Consider the following 15293-nt stretch of genomic DNA (forward strand, 5'->3'; position numbering starts at 1 on the left):
CGTACAATAACGTGAAACTTTCAGGGAACTGCTTCTGTGGGATGTTATTAGACTCGAGCGTCAGATACGTTCTATGGTATTCTCGCACTGATAACACAAAGTGTCGTCACCCGGAATGGCTTTTTCCCAGAAAAGAAATGTCCGCGTTTTTCATATTAATGAAGTCGCTGCAGGTGTCCACGTATCGCTGTTGTTCGGGGGCCAATAACTGTAATCACCGTCATAGTACTTTCTCCGGAACTGGCCTAGGTCCCCAACATGAAAGGACGCCAGTCAGCCAATTGGATGTGGTCTCTTTAACATGGTGATGCCGGACAAAAATGTGAAACAAGTTATCTGGAAAGTTGAAACGCTTCTGCTAATATTATATTTAGGTGCTCCGTTAACCAAATGCTGCGAAGTCTCGTGTAAAAGTACTGCGTAGTTGTAATTAAACTCTCGCTACTTGTGAAGGCCACCATGGAAAACGAGTAATCATAGGAAATTGAAACTTCAGGACACATTTGTAAGGACACACACTACCATTGAAAGATGGACATTTTAATCTTCACCTGAACGGGTACCATTTTTTTATTCCGTGCCGTTTTTACGTTCCAGGATGCAAATGTTGCTTATTGTCAAAAAATGGTTGAAATAGCTCTAAGCACTATGGGACTTAACATCTGAGGTCATCAGCCCCCTAGACTTAGAATTACTTAAACCTAACTAATCTAAGGATATCGCACACATCCATGCCCGAGGCAGGATTCGAACCTGCGACCGTAGCAGCAGCGCCGGACTGAAGCGCCTAGAACCGCTCGGCCACAGCTGCTGGCTGCTCATTGTCAGGACCATCTTTATCCACGACAGCCTGGTACCTCACTAGATACAATCTCACAATTTAATAACCGTTCACAATATTTTGCGATCGATGTACCGTAGAAAGTTCAGCTGCGTGTTGTGCTTGAAGATAGCACACTGCGTTCAGCATTCTCAGCCTTGACAATAGTTGCTTTGTCAACAATTTGTAACACAATTGGCTGTCCGCTTCTCCCAGGAACATTTCCCCAAACGCTAGTTAATTCTAACTTCTGAAACATGTTCATCAAACCTGGTGAGGGAAAATGACCTCTCCGTATTCCGTTAATACGTCAATACTCTCTAAGAGCAGCAGCACCATTGCTGTTGTTTTGATAAAACAATTTGCTCACCTTGTCCAGACCGAAGTTGACTGTCTGCAACTGTAATGCACACTGACGCTTATTTTTCAACCCCACGTCGCCGTATTATTAACGGCACCTAATGGCAAGTCATGACATTGACACTACCAACAACGCAATTCTTGCAGCGCAGTCTTAACAGCGTTCTATACAGTTGGATACACATGGAGCATCCGCTTCCGTAGGTCGGTGAGAAATTCGTGTGGTCTACGTCCCTTATGGCTAGTGCCCTGTCACGCATCCATCCGCCAGCGTTTGAGTTGGCGTTTAGTTTGTATTGGTACACCGGTAATTGCATTTCCCTGGTGTAGTCTTCCCATTCTTAACCAGTTCACTGCTGCCCTATATTGGATGGTAATATCTGTCCGGTATATTCCAAGCACCATACGTTGTACTGTCACTGTTAAGTAGACAAATTTGCCTACATGATTTGGGATCTGAAGAACGCCTGTCTGCTGTTGAGGTTTCCCATGCTGTAGGTGTCCGGCTCAGCTCTACGATATCATTCAATAGTATTATTACGAAGGAGATGATGTATTATACTAGTATTTTGAGTACTTCTGAGTAGGTAACATCTGTTCTTGAGCTGTGAGATTGCTAGAACAACGTGGCAAGGCTGTATGGCGTGTGTAATTTTTCTCTTCGTGTGGCTTGGTGTTCATTCTCTGTGTCGATGATGGCGTCGGCGAGGAGTTTACACTGCAGGAATTGTAATATTTCTCTCCATCCTCTCAACATCTCATCATCATCCTGATTTAGTATTCCCAGAACTAGTAAGATTTTATTTTTTCTTTGAGTATTCTGTACGGTTTCCCCGTAAGTTTTCCTGTCTTTGTTACGTTAGAAGTCGGTGCCAGGGCTGTTAGGGCGTGTTGAAAAATCTCTGTTTATATTAGTCTTGTTATGAATAAACGCATTTAGCCATATCAGTCTATGTCTGTCGGTTCTTGCTGATATAGTTTCCTTTTTCGTCCGGCTACTGGTTAAGTAATGGACCCATCAATTGCAATAAGAGTATTTGTGCAATCATGAAAAGTTACCGGGACGTGAGAAACCGTAATTGCCCTACAGATATACGTCAGTATCACTACCACTTAGAACTGCGCCTGTGGACTGGAAACGTGCTATCTGGTAGCGCTTCTGTTAAAATGAACTACATTTTACTACCAGATTGCAATATAATGAATAGTCAGTAACACGCACTGGCCACACAGGTGTAATTATCTATCTAACGGGACCGTAATAACTTCAGAATCTACAGTGAAATCGGTTTAATTTCATTGAAGCGTTGTCGGAACATACTCAAGTGTATTTCTGATCTTGTGGAACGTTATTAGAAACTCACACTTCTGCGTTTTCGTTTTCGAACTGTTGCAGTGAGGATATTGATTACGCCGTGTGTGCCCCCGAAAGGCGAGCGGTTAAAATAAACTGCGTGTTCTGATACGGATTTCCATTAATGAACGTACTTTAGTCCCGTACAACTTGCAGTCTGCAATGCAGCTTAGGTGGCATTAGGTAACAAGGTTGATTATTTTATTAGAAAAGTACCTGAACTACAATAAAATCACTTACAGCGTCATTTACGTATGTCGTTCCGCGTGTCTTAGTGGTATTTAATGTTACTTAGCATTTTGTGATACAGATAAAGAAAAAGTAAAATTACTTGTTTTAATTGGATACATTCTTATACTGCGTGACTTATTTTCACTGATCGTAAAGTAAAGTAGATCGTTCAAATCACAGAAATATGCGTATAGGTGGAAAAAAATACAATGGAGGCCATTACCAAGGTCATGATAAAAAAAGAAGGGAGTCGTTACGGAAAACATAAGGGATCCAGTATTAGAGTGAAAGTTTAACGGAGCTTCGAGAGATTTGCAATCAAATAAAGCAGAAGGGATAGACAAGTTTCCTTCAGAATTTCTGAAATCATTAAGGGAAGTGGAAACGATACAGCTATTCAAGTTGGTTTGTAGAAGTTGTGAGAGTGGAGACATACCATCTGACCGTTCGAAAAATTTCATCCACAGTCCTGAAGATAGCAATGGCGGGCAAGTGTGAGGACTATTCCACAATCAGCTTAACAGCTCATGCCTCCAAGTTACTGACAATGGTAATACTGTATATAGAAGAATGGAAAAGAAATTTGAGTGCATGTCTTTTGACGCCTATTTTGGCTTTACGAAAGGCAAAGGAACGACCAGAGAGAGTATTCTGACTTGCGCTTGATGACATAAGTGAGACATAAGAAAATTCAAGACAATTTCACGGAATTTGTCAACCAGCAAAAAGCGTCTGATAATGTGAAATGGTGTAAGGCGTTCGCAATGTAGAAGAAAGTAATTGTAAGCTGTAGGAAAAGACGAGTAGTATAGAGTATGTACAGAAACCAAAAAGTAGTAATAAGAATGGAAGACCAAGAACGAAATGCTCGGTTTTGAAAGGTTATAAGATAAGGTTGCACTAATTCTCACCTGCAGTGCAATCTACCCATCGAAGAAACTTCGACGGTGTGCAGTGAATTACAGAGCGCCCAAATTATCGACTGCTTGTTGGCCGTGGCGAATTACGTGTTGGCGCCGTGCTCGCCTAATGGCTGCGGCTAAGGTTTTGCGGCCCGTGGAGAGGACTGCCGTGGACAGAGCTCGTATCGTCCAGGGCTGGCCAGGAGAGATCTTGGGCTCACGAGAGTATGAGTTGGACAGGTCTTTGAATGACCAGCGAGTGAACCGGCAGGGGCAGTGGTGCCTTGGACGGCGAGCCGTCGCGCGGGGGACTTCATTCCGGTGGCAGCGAGGGACGTCCGCCCGGAGTTGTCTTGCGGACAACAGCGGCTGTTCCTGGTGCCGGGCGTTCCTGGTGCCTGACATCATGGTTTCTGTGTTCTGTGGAAACCACTCGTGATGTGGGTCCCTGCACGGCGGCACACCAAGAGAGAGAGATAGAGAGAGAGAGGTTCTGGTGACGTTGAGCACTTTTACAGCGGTTCTCTTTAAAGTTATACCAGCAAGTGGTGCGCTGTACTTTGAAATACACTTCTGTCGTGTTGTTTTGTACGTAAAACTCTACACCTTAGTACTTCAACTGTATCACTTGCTGAGTACCCGGCGTTGCCCAGGTACATATTTAGTCCAATCTGTAATTAGTCCATCTTCTCTTTTCTCCTCTTTCTGCTCATCTCGTCCACCCCCTCTCGCTGTCCATCTCCTGCTCCCTCTTCTCTCTCTCTCTCTCTCTCTCTCTCTCTCTCTCTGTCTCTCTCTCCCTCTCTCTCTCTCTCTCTCTCTCTCTCTCTCTCTCTCTCTCTCTCTACCTCCTTTCCTTTCTGTGCCCCATCTCATCCCCTCTCTCTGTACATCTCCTCCTCTTCCCAGTCACTGTCCATTTCCTCCTTCCCCTCTCTCACTCCAACTCCTCGTCGCCCCACTGCCCACTTTCTCGTCGCCCATGTCTTTTCCACCATGTTTCTGTCCGTCTTCTCTTTCCTTTCTCTGTCCGTCTCCTCCCCTCTCTCTGTATACTTTCCCCTCTCCCTCTCTCCACCCCCCCAAATCAGAGTCCTTTTCCTTCATACCCCTCTCTGTCCATCTCCTTCTCCTCAGTTCTCTCACCATGTTATCACCACTATCCCAGTTATCACCACCATCTCAGTAGGAGGCTGGTGGTTTTTACCCCAGAGTACTTTCTTTGCAGATGCTAACTAATACGTGTACCAAACTGGGTTGAAGTCGTTCCAGGGGTTTAGGATGAGCCTTTTAGCCGTAGCTTGGCCCACGTACACACGTATATATTTCACATACATGTAACATATTTCACACGTATTTATGCACATATTTCACCAGTATCTATAGCGAATTTCGCCAGGCAGTTTAATTTTCATGCAGCTCGATGTTAATGACGTCGTATCTCCTGAACTATGTGTTGCAAAATGACATAATTTTGCAAGTGCATCCAGTGGTATATGTGGCTACTGGCTGCGAAATGTGTTGTGAATAGAGTTAGAAGTAAAGAAGTAATAAATTAAAACGTCATGCATGATAAATCACTTTTTGACGCTTCTCTGTGTTTATGACGTCGTCTCTCCTGAACAACTGTTGTAGAGTGATATATTTAGTACTTGAGTGACGATAATTGAAACCAACAGCTGTATTGTAATCTAACGCCGTTTAATTCAAAATATCCTACTGATTTCGACGTTTAAATTGTCATCTTCAGGCTTCAACCGTAGTTTGCCATCAACATACGAACAACACTGACGAAGATCAGCGGAGTCTTCAACTGGAAACAGCACAACATATCAACCATGTTACGCCAGCATGCGCGGTCGAGTACAGCATGTCCAAAATCAACTAGATTCCGTATGTAACAGTAAGAAGCCCACAGTGGTCAGACGGTATCGAAACTGGTAGCACGTTTTGAATAAAAGACGTTAGATTACAACATAGCGGTTGGTTTCAATTATCACAATTCAAGTACTTCATGTCCGGCTGCTGTCTCGCTGCCCTTGATAGATTACCAGAGACTTGATGCTATATTTTTCGAGGTACATTCAACGGCACATATAGAGACTGTCTGCGAAATGTATTGCGAACAGAATTAGTGGCAAAGAAGAATAAATTTATACGTTATACATGATAAGGCAGTTTCTCATTCGACTCAGTATTTGACGTCATTTCTCCTGAACTATGTGTCGTACAGTAATAGACTTTTGTAGATATATTCATGGCGTATGTGGATACTACTTGCAAAATGTGTTGCGAATAGAGTTCGTAGGAAAGAAGTAATAAATTTATACATAATGCATGCTGCGACAGTTATATCTCAGTGTTCACGATCTCATGTCGCGAGACTTGTGTGTCGTTCAATGACATAATTTTGCTGGTGAATTCAGTGTTATATGTTAATACTGTCAACAAAATGTAACGTGACTATGGTTAGCAGTAAAGAAGTAATGAATTGAAACGTCGTGCTCCATGCAGTAGTTTTACTACATGAACAGCGAAAATGTAGTTAGCGGAAAAAATTTCTCCTATCATTTTGTGGGATTTGTCAGGGAGAAAATGTTTCCTAAAGGTTTGAAATGATGTGTAAAGTTTGTTGCAAGTCACTAAGTGCTCTTATTCTCAAGTACTGGAAGAATAAATTACGGGTATTCGCATGTCGTGAGCTGCGCTGCTTTTCCACCCTGCCCCTGTAACCAGGTGGTCACTCTTACCGCAACAGTGAGGATTCTAGACAGTAACTGGAATGTGTGCCATGTTTGGTTGGAATCAGTCCAGTGGCTTAGGAGGAGATAAGGAACATACATAAATACAAACGTACATATAGTTTTATAGTATGTATGGATTGCTAACCTTATGTTCGGTGGATTGATTTCTCATATTTATTCTCTGGCCTAGTGTTCCTTCAGCTATTAAACTCTTTTTGTTGTCCTCATATTCCGGCAACATGTGGGCATTGACCGCAATACCTAAAATTATGATCCTTGCTAAGTTAAATTTGGACTGCAGATTAATTCAAGCTTTTGAAGTATTTCCGTGTTCTTGTCGCTTCAGTTTAGAAACATTCCTCAGGTTCGAATTAGCAGCCCTTTGTAATATTGTTCTTTACAAGTGTACGAGAGCTTGCTGAAAACCAATTCCCCCGAACTTTTTATTCTGTTTTGAATATGGGTTGAGGTGTTACATGTCATGCGTATTACCCTGTCGACTTTGGCGCATCGCATGTTGCAACCCTCCGCTGATAGAGGACTTCGAATTCTAGAGTGCAGCATGGCACTGTGTAACGTAACTACGTCGGTTTGCGAAAAACAGAGTGCTGTAATAGAGTTTCTAACCGCAGAAAACATGTATAAAATGGTTCAAATGGCTCTGAGCACTATGGGACTTAACATCTGAGGTCATCAGTCCCCTAGAACTTAGAACTAATTAAACCTAACTAACGTAGGACATCAAGCACATCCATGCCCGAGGCAGGATTCGAACCTGCGACCGCAGCGGTCGCGCGGGTCCAGACTGAAGCGCCTAGAAGCGCTCGGCAAAACATGTCTACAATTGAAATCCGTAGACGAATGAAATCTGTGATCGATGAAGATCGTATCGACACCAGTAATGTGTGTTGTTGGGTTGTTTGTGATCATGTCTGAAAGAGCTCAGAGTAGATGAGCGCGTGCTCCAGCTGTCGAGACTCATCGGAATCGGGTTGACCAACTCAAAAAAAAAAAAACATCGTCGTCTAACACACACTCAGGTCTGAGATAGACGTGGAATACCACGATTGCATGTACAGGCCATCACTGCAGATGCAGGACGAAGTTAAAGAGATTAGTCAGGAAGAATCAATATGCAAAAAAATGGAATACAGATACGGCAATTAGGGTTCTAGGCGCTGCACTCTGGAACCGAGCGACCGCTACGGTCGCAGGTTCGAATCCTGCCTCAGGCATGGATGTGTGTGATGTCATTAGGTTAGTTAGGTTTAATTAATTCTAAGCTCTAGGCGACTGATGACCTCCGAAGTTAAGCTGCATAGTGCTCAGAGACATTTGAACCATTTTGAATGGACATCTCTGAAAAGGGCTTTTAGAGAAGCTGTAAAGAAAAACATTAGTAAAAAGCAGGTAACTGCGAATAAACGATGGGTAATAGAGGAAATACTTCAGTTGATCGATGAAAGAAGGTAGTACAAAAATGATAAATGAAATACAGGACTACAGAAATACAAGTCACTAAACAGCTAGTTCACGATAGCAAAGACGAAATAGCTGCATGAAAAACGCGGAGAATTCGAAAAAGAAATGATTGCCGGAAGAACTGACTCGCCATATACAAAGACAAAATAATCTTTGGTGAAATTAAAACCAAGGGTGGTAACATTAAGAGTGTAACAGGAATTCCACTCTTAAATTCAGAGGAGATAGTACACTGAATGCCCCTATGAGGGAGAAGATTTGTCTGATGTGATAGAATCAAAATTTAGAAGAACTTTGGAGGCCTTATGAACAAATAAGGCACAAGGGGTAGATAACATTTCATCAGAATTCCTAAAATCATTGGAGGAAGTGGTAACAAAATGACTATTCATGTTGGTGTGTTGAATGTTTGAGTCTGGTGATATACCATATGAGTTTCGGAAAAACATCTTCCACACAATTCCGAAGACTGCAAGAGTTGACAAGTAAGGGAGAATTGTCGCACAATCAACTTAACAGATCATGCATCCACTTTGCTGACAAGAATAATATGCAAAAGAATAGAAAAGGAAACTGAGGATGTGTTAGACGACGATCAGTTTTGCTGTATGAAAGGTAAAGGCAGCAGAGAAGCCATTCTGACGTTGCGGTTGATAATGGAAGCAAGACTAAAGAAAAATAAAGACACGTTTATATTATTTGTCGTCCTGGAAAAAGCGTTCGGCAGTATAAAATGGAGCAAGAGGTTCGAAATTCTGAGAAAAATAGGTGTAAGCTACAGGGAGAGACGGGTAATATACAATATGTACATGAGCCAAGAGGGAATAATAAGAGTGGACGACCAAGAGCGAAGTGCTTGGATTAAAAATGGTTTAAGACAGGGCTGTAGTCTTGCAACCCTACTGTTCAATCTGTACATCGAAGAAGAAGTGATGGAAATGGAAGGAAGATTCAGGAGTTGGGTTAAAATTCGAGCATAAAGTATACCAATCATACGATTCGTTGATGATATTGCTGTCCTGAGTGAATGTGAAGAAGAATTACATAATCTACTGAATGGAATGTACAGTATAATGAGTAGAGAACAAGCACTGAGAGTAAGTAAAAAAAAAAAAAGACGAAAATAATGAGAAGTAGCAGAAATGAGAATAGCGAGAAATTTAACATCATGATTGATGGTTACGAAGTATATGAAGTCAAGAAAGTCTGCTACCTAGGCACTAAAATAACCAATAACGGATGGAGCAAGTAGAACACCAAAATCAGACAAGCACTGGCAAAAAGGACATTCCTGGCCAGAAGAATTCTACTAGTAACAAACATAGGCTTTCATTTTAGGAAGAGTTTTCTGAGCATGTACGTTTGGAGCTGGTGAAACAAGGGCTGTGGAAAACCAGATCATAAGAGAATCGAAACATTTGAGAAGTGGTACTACAGACGAATGTTGAAAATTAGGTGGACTGATAAAGTGAGGAATGAGAAGGTTCTGTTCAGAATCGGAGAGGAAAGGAATGTGTGCAAAACACAGACAAGGAGATGGGACAGGATGATAGGACATCTGTTAAGACATCAGGGAATGACTACCGTGGTGCTAAAGGGAAGTGTAGAGGGCAAAAACTGTAGCGGAAGACAGAGATTGTAATACATCTAGCAAATAATTGAGGACGTAGTTTTGCAAGTGCTACTCTGAGATGAAGAGGTTGGTACGGGAGAGGAATTGGTGGCAGGAGGCTTCAAACCAGTCAGAAGAATGATGTGTCAAAAGAAAAAAATTTAGTCAAATGACGCAAAATTTTTGAAAAAGTTCTGCATGACTGTGGACCCCAGTAAGAAAAATCATTCGAGAAGTCATATTACTTAACGAGCAGACGAATGATTCTGAGAGAGACGGAAAGTAGTAAGCACGTTGCTCATTGTTTCAAAAATGATCATTGTAACTCTTCAAACATTCATGCCACTGTGAGACGGAATGGTCGATGACTTCATAGATAAATGATTTCCGTTGCACAAATTTTATGGTATTTACCAGGTTTCGGCTAAATTAATCTAGCCTTCTTCAGAAGCCCATAATTACTATAACATGCCAGAATAAAGCACAGTCAGCATTAAAATTACTGTGCCTTACCCTGGCATGTTATAGTAATTTTATGCTTCTGAAGAAGGCTAGATTAATTCAGCCGAAACCTGGTAAAGACCAGAAAATTTGTGCAACTGAGGCTGATTCCTCAAAATATCAGTCTATCACAGTTGCTGACTGGGCTGCAATATGCTAAAAATTCTTAGTTTTCCGTTGGCTAAGGAATCTTGATTTTGCGCAGGGGTGCACCTCTTTGTCAGAAGTAAATCGACGGCCACTAATGTCTTTCTTCTGAGCTCTAAAACATGGAATGCGCATGGAAAGAGAACGGGAGTGAAGGGAGGATGTGTATGCGCTTCGCTGCATGACTTCGGTAGTTTAGTCTGTACAATCTTGGCAAGACGTTAGCGTCGATTTACTTCGGACGAAGAGGAGCACCCGCGCGTACAGTCAATAGGCAGCCCCAAACGCTCTACCTTGAAGGCACTGATTGTCTTGCCTCGCAGTAGAATAAACGTATTGACAGTTATGGCAATTAAAAATGGTTCAAATGGCTCTGAGCACTATGGGACTCAACTGCTGAGGTCATAAGTCCCCTAGAACTTAGAACTACTTAAACCTAACTAACCTAAGGACATCACACACATCCATGCCCGAGGCAGGATTCGAACCTGCGACCGTAGCGGTCCCGCGGTTCCAGACTGAAGCGCCTACAACCGCACGGCCACTCCGGTCGGCGTTATGGCAATTACTTGTTAAATAATAAACAATTCATTTAAATTTGTCCTTCTGCCACGTTCTCATTAGATTGGCCCTTATAGAACGATGGTTGGAAACTAGGTGAACTGATGAGGAATGAGGATAGTCTCCCAAGAACCGCCAAGTAGAGAGAGGAACACGTGGAAAACATTGAGAAGAAGAAGGATGGGATATGTACTCAGATAGCAAGAAATATAACCCGTAGTACTTAATGGAGCTGTAAAGAGTAAAACCGGCCGCAGTGGCCGTGCGGTTCTAGACGCTACAGTCTGGAGCCGCGTGACCGCTACGGTCGCAGGTTCGAATCCTGCCTCGGGCATGGATGTGTGTGATGTCCTTAGGTTAGTTAGGTTTAAGTTGTTCTAAGTTCTAGGGGACTGATGACCACAGCAGTTAAGTCCCATAGTGCTCAGAGCCATTTGAACCATTTGCCGAGGGTAAAAACTGTAGAGGAAAATTAAGGTTTGGATACATCCAGCAAATAAATGAGGACTGTGAGTGAAAACGATACTCTGTGGTGAATTCGTGGCGGATAGCTCCGAACCAGTCAGAAGATTGGTAGCTCAAAGAAATGTGTCCTGCAATTTTTGGATTTGCAGACGTTCAACATAAACACTACATCTAGCATAGAGGTTTTACTGTTTAAAAAAATGGCACACTAAGACAAAATAATAATAATAATAATAATAATAATAATAATAATAATAATAATAAATGACACACCACGAAGCAATTATCTGAATGGGAAGGAAATCGGTAGATGTGGTTTATATGTACAGACGAACAAATGATTACGACTTTAGACAAATTAAAGAGAGAAAGAGCTTAACAAAGTGCACAAGTCAATAACACATTGGGCCATGTCTGATTCTGAGGCAGTTATTCGGCTTTGCATCGGTCGATAGGCGCTTCAGTCTGGAACCGCGCGACCACTACGGTCGCAGGTTCGAATCCTGCCTCGGGCATGTATGTGTGTGATGTCCTTAGGTTATTTAGGTTTAAGTAGTTCTAAGTTCTAGGGGACTGATTACCTTAGATGTTAAGTCCCATGGTGCTCAGAGCCATTTTTGATAGGGTTTTGAATGTCCTTCTGACGAATATCGTGGCAAAGTCTGTCCAATTGGCTGATCAGATCGTCAAAACCCAAGGTGGTTGGAGTCCACTGCCCATAATGTTCCAAACGTTCTCAATTGGGGGGAGATCCGGCGACCTTGCATTCCAAGGTAAGCTCTGGCAAGCACGAAGACGAGTAACAGAGACTCTCCCCGTGTGCAGGTGGGCATTATTTTGCTGAAACGTAAGTCCAGGGTGACTTACCATGAAGGACAACCAAACTGGGGCGTAGAATATCGTCGACGTACCTCTCTGTTATAAGGGTGCCACAGACGACGGCCAATGGGATGCTGTTATGAAAAGAAATGACACTCTACCCCTTACTCCCGCTTGTTCGTATCCAACCACCGTCTGGGGTGTCTCCAGGCCCGTCTTCGCTGGTCATCGGAGCTCAGTTCGAAGAAGGACTCATCAGTGAAGACAACTCAGCTTCAGTAAATGAGATTCCAGAGATATTTCAAATGAGATTCCAGGCCGAAAGTAGGTTCCTCCAACTTTTACGATATAATGCGCCAATTGGACAGAATTTGCCATGATATCTCTCAATCGGAATACAAACGTCTCAAAAATGAGATCGACAGGAAGTGCAAAATGGCTAAGCAGGGATGGCTAGAGGACAAATGTAAGGATGTAGAGGCCTATCTCACTAGGGGTAAGATAGATACCGCCTACAGGAAAATTAAAGAGACCTTTGGAGATAAGAGAACGACTTGTATGAATATCAAGAGCTCAGATGGAAACCCAGTTCTAAGCAAAGAAGGGAAAGCAGAAAGGTGGAAGGAGTATATAGAGGGTCTATACAAGGGCGATGTACTTGAGGACAATATTATGGAAATGGAAGAGGATGTAGATGAAGATGAAATGGGAGATATGATACTGCGTGAAGAGTTTGACAGAGCACTGAAAGACCTGAGTCGAAACAAGGACCCCGGAGTAGACAATATGCCATTGGAACTACTGACGGCCGTGGGAGAGCCAGTCCTGACAAAACTCTACCATCTGGTGAGCAAGATGTATGAAACAGGCGAAATACCCTCAGACTTCAAGAAGAATATAATAATTCCAATCCCAAAGAAAGCAGGTGTTGACAGATGTGAAAATTACCGAACTATCAGCTTAATAAGTCACAGCTGCAAAATACTAACACGAATTCTTTACAGACGAATGGAAAAAGTAGTAGAAGCCAACCTCGGGGAAGATCAGTTTGGATTCCGTAGAAACACTGGAACACGTGAGGCAATACTGACCTTACGACTTATCTTAGAAGAAAGATTAAGGAAAGGCAAACCTACGTTTCTAGCATTTGTAGACTTAGAGAAAGCTTTTGACAATGTTGACTGGAATACTCTCTTTCAAATTCTAAAGGTGGCAGGGGTAAAATACAGGGAGCGAAAGGCTATTTACAATTTGTACAGAAACCAGATGGCAGTTATAAGAGTCGAGGGACATGAAAGGGAAGCAGTGGTTGGGAAGGGAGTAAGACAGGGTTGTAGCCTCTCCCCGATGTTGTTCAATCTGTATATTGAGCAAGCAGTAAAGGAAACAAAAGAAAAATTCGGAGTAGGTATTAAAATTCATGGAGAAGACATTGTAATTCTGTCAGAAACAGCAAAGGACTTGGAAGAGCAGTAGAATGGAATGGACAGTGTCTTGAAAGGAGGATATAAGATGAACATCAACAAAAGCAAAACAAGGATAATGGAATGTAGTCTAATTAAGTCGGGTGATGCTGAGGGAATTAGATTAGGAAATGAGGCACTTAAAGTAGTAAAGGAGTTTTGCTATTTGGGGAGCAAAATAACTGATCATGGTCGAAGTAGAGAGGATATAAAATGTAGGCTGGGAATGGCAAGGAAAGCGTTTCTGAAGAAGAGAAATTTGTTAACATCCAGTATTGATTTAAGTGTCAGGAAGTCATTTCTGAAAGTATTCGTATGGAGTGTAGCCATGTATGGAAGTGAAACATGGACGATAAATAGTTTGGACAAGAAGAGAATAGAAGCTTTCGAAATGTGGTGCTACAGAAGAATGCTGAAGATTAGATGGGTAGATCGCATAACTAATGAGGAAGTATTGAATAGAATTGGGGAGAAGAGAAGTTTGTGGCACAACTTGACCAGAAGAAGGGATCGGTTGGTAGGACATGTTCTGAGGCATCAAGGGATCACCAATTTAGTATTGGAGAGCAGCGTGGAGGGTAAAAATCGTAGAGGGAGACCAAGAGATGAATACACTAAGCAGATTCAGAAGGATGTAGGTTGCAGTAGGTACTGGGAGATGAAAAAGCTTGCACAGGATAGCATGGAGAGCTGCATCAAACCAGTCTCAGGACTGAAGACCACAACAACAACAACATCTCTCAATCAATGTGAAGCCGAATAATTGCTTGTGTAAGTGCACGTGACTAACGCAATAGGTGCAGCAACTACGGCTACTGATGCTATTGTCGCGAGAAGCGAGTCTTACTTGAAGCGGTCCTGCATCTCGGTGATGCGCTCGCGCAGCGCCTGCACGAAGTCGTCGTGTCCGGCGATCTGGCTGGTGACGACGGAGAACTGGTGCCACTTGTAGCGCTCCAGGATGCTCAGCATGGCCGCCGTCTGGTGCTCCAGCGACGGCGCCAGCTGCAGCTGCAGGCTCGACTGCGACGCCCTCTGCGAACACACAGGCGGCAAGCGAACGTTAAACACAAAGTTCCTGTGCTACATAATCTACAAATACCAACAGAGCATACATAATAATTAATGATGACGGCGCGGCATAAAATGTACAATTTTGTGTCATTAGCTAAAATGGGAAGTTCTTGGAATGTTGATGGCTAGAGAGAGCTTGAAGAAAAAGTTAAATATTTATTCTCAATTACTAAACTCATCTTGATTAGTAATGGTCGATCTGTAATAATTACTTGAGACAAGGTGAACGTAAGCATGGTTACCATCTTCTGATGTCTATAAAAGTTATTTCATGTCTCTTATACCAACTGTAAATTATTCTTTCTAAACCACTGCCGAGTATGTGACGAACAATACGTCGCCACATCAAGTTTAAAATCACAGTATACAGAGTAATTCGCCAAATGCTCGTGTCTCATACTACACAGTACTGTGTACTTCCCTGCAGTCAGGGCACCGCTAGACTGTCAGTGGTTTAGACATAGCGCTTGTACAGCTGGAGTAGGAGACATGTAATAACCTGTTGGCCGGCCTGTGTGGCCGAGCGGTTCTAGGCGCTTCAGTCTGGAACCACGCGACCGCTACGGTCGTAGGTTCGAATCCTGCCTCGGGCATGGATGTGTGTGATGTCCTTAAGTTAGTTAGGTTTAAGTAGTTCTAAGTTCTAGGAGACTGATGACCTCAGATGTTAAGTCCCATTGTGCTCAGAGCCATTTGAACCATTTTTGAGTAACCTGTTATCGAGAACTGAAGACGGTAACCAGGCTTACCGAAATAGT

At 42.7% G+C, this 15293-nt stretch overlaps 1 protein-coding gene across 1 annotated transcript in view; it reads right to left on the minus strand.

The window, feature by feature from the left end:
* Positions 1–14771, minus strand: part of LOC124788943 (glutamate receptor ionotropic, NMDA 2B-like) — a 441442-nt gene extending 426671 nt beyond the window's left edge. Inside the window, exons 1-2 of the mRNA XM_047256229.1 lie at positions 14748–14771; positions 14309–14496 (exon numbers count right to left, since the gene is read on the minus strand). Of these exons, the coding sequence (XP_047112185.1) occupies positions 14309–14496; positions 14748–14771 (212 nt within the window). The remainder of the gene's footprint in view (positions 1–14308; positions 14497–14747) is intronic.
* Positions 14772–15293: the final 522 nt, after the last annotated feature.

Source organism: Schistocerca piceifrons, chromosome 3, assembly GCF_021461385.2.
Source record: "Schistocerca piceifrons isolate TAMUIC-IGC-003096 chromosome 3, iqSchPice1.1, whole genome shotgun sequence".
NCBI lineage: Eukaryota > Metazoa > Arthropoda > Insecta > Orthoptera > Acrididae > Schistocerca > Schistocerca piceifrons.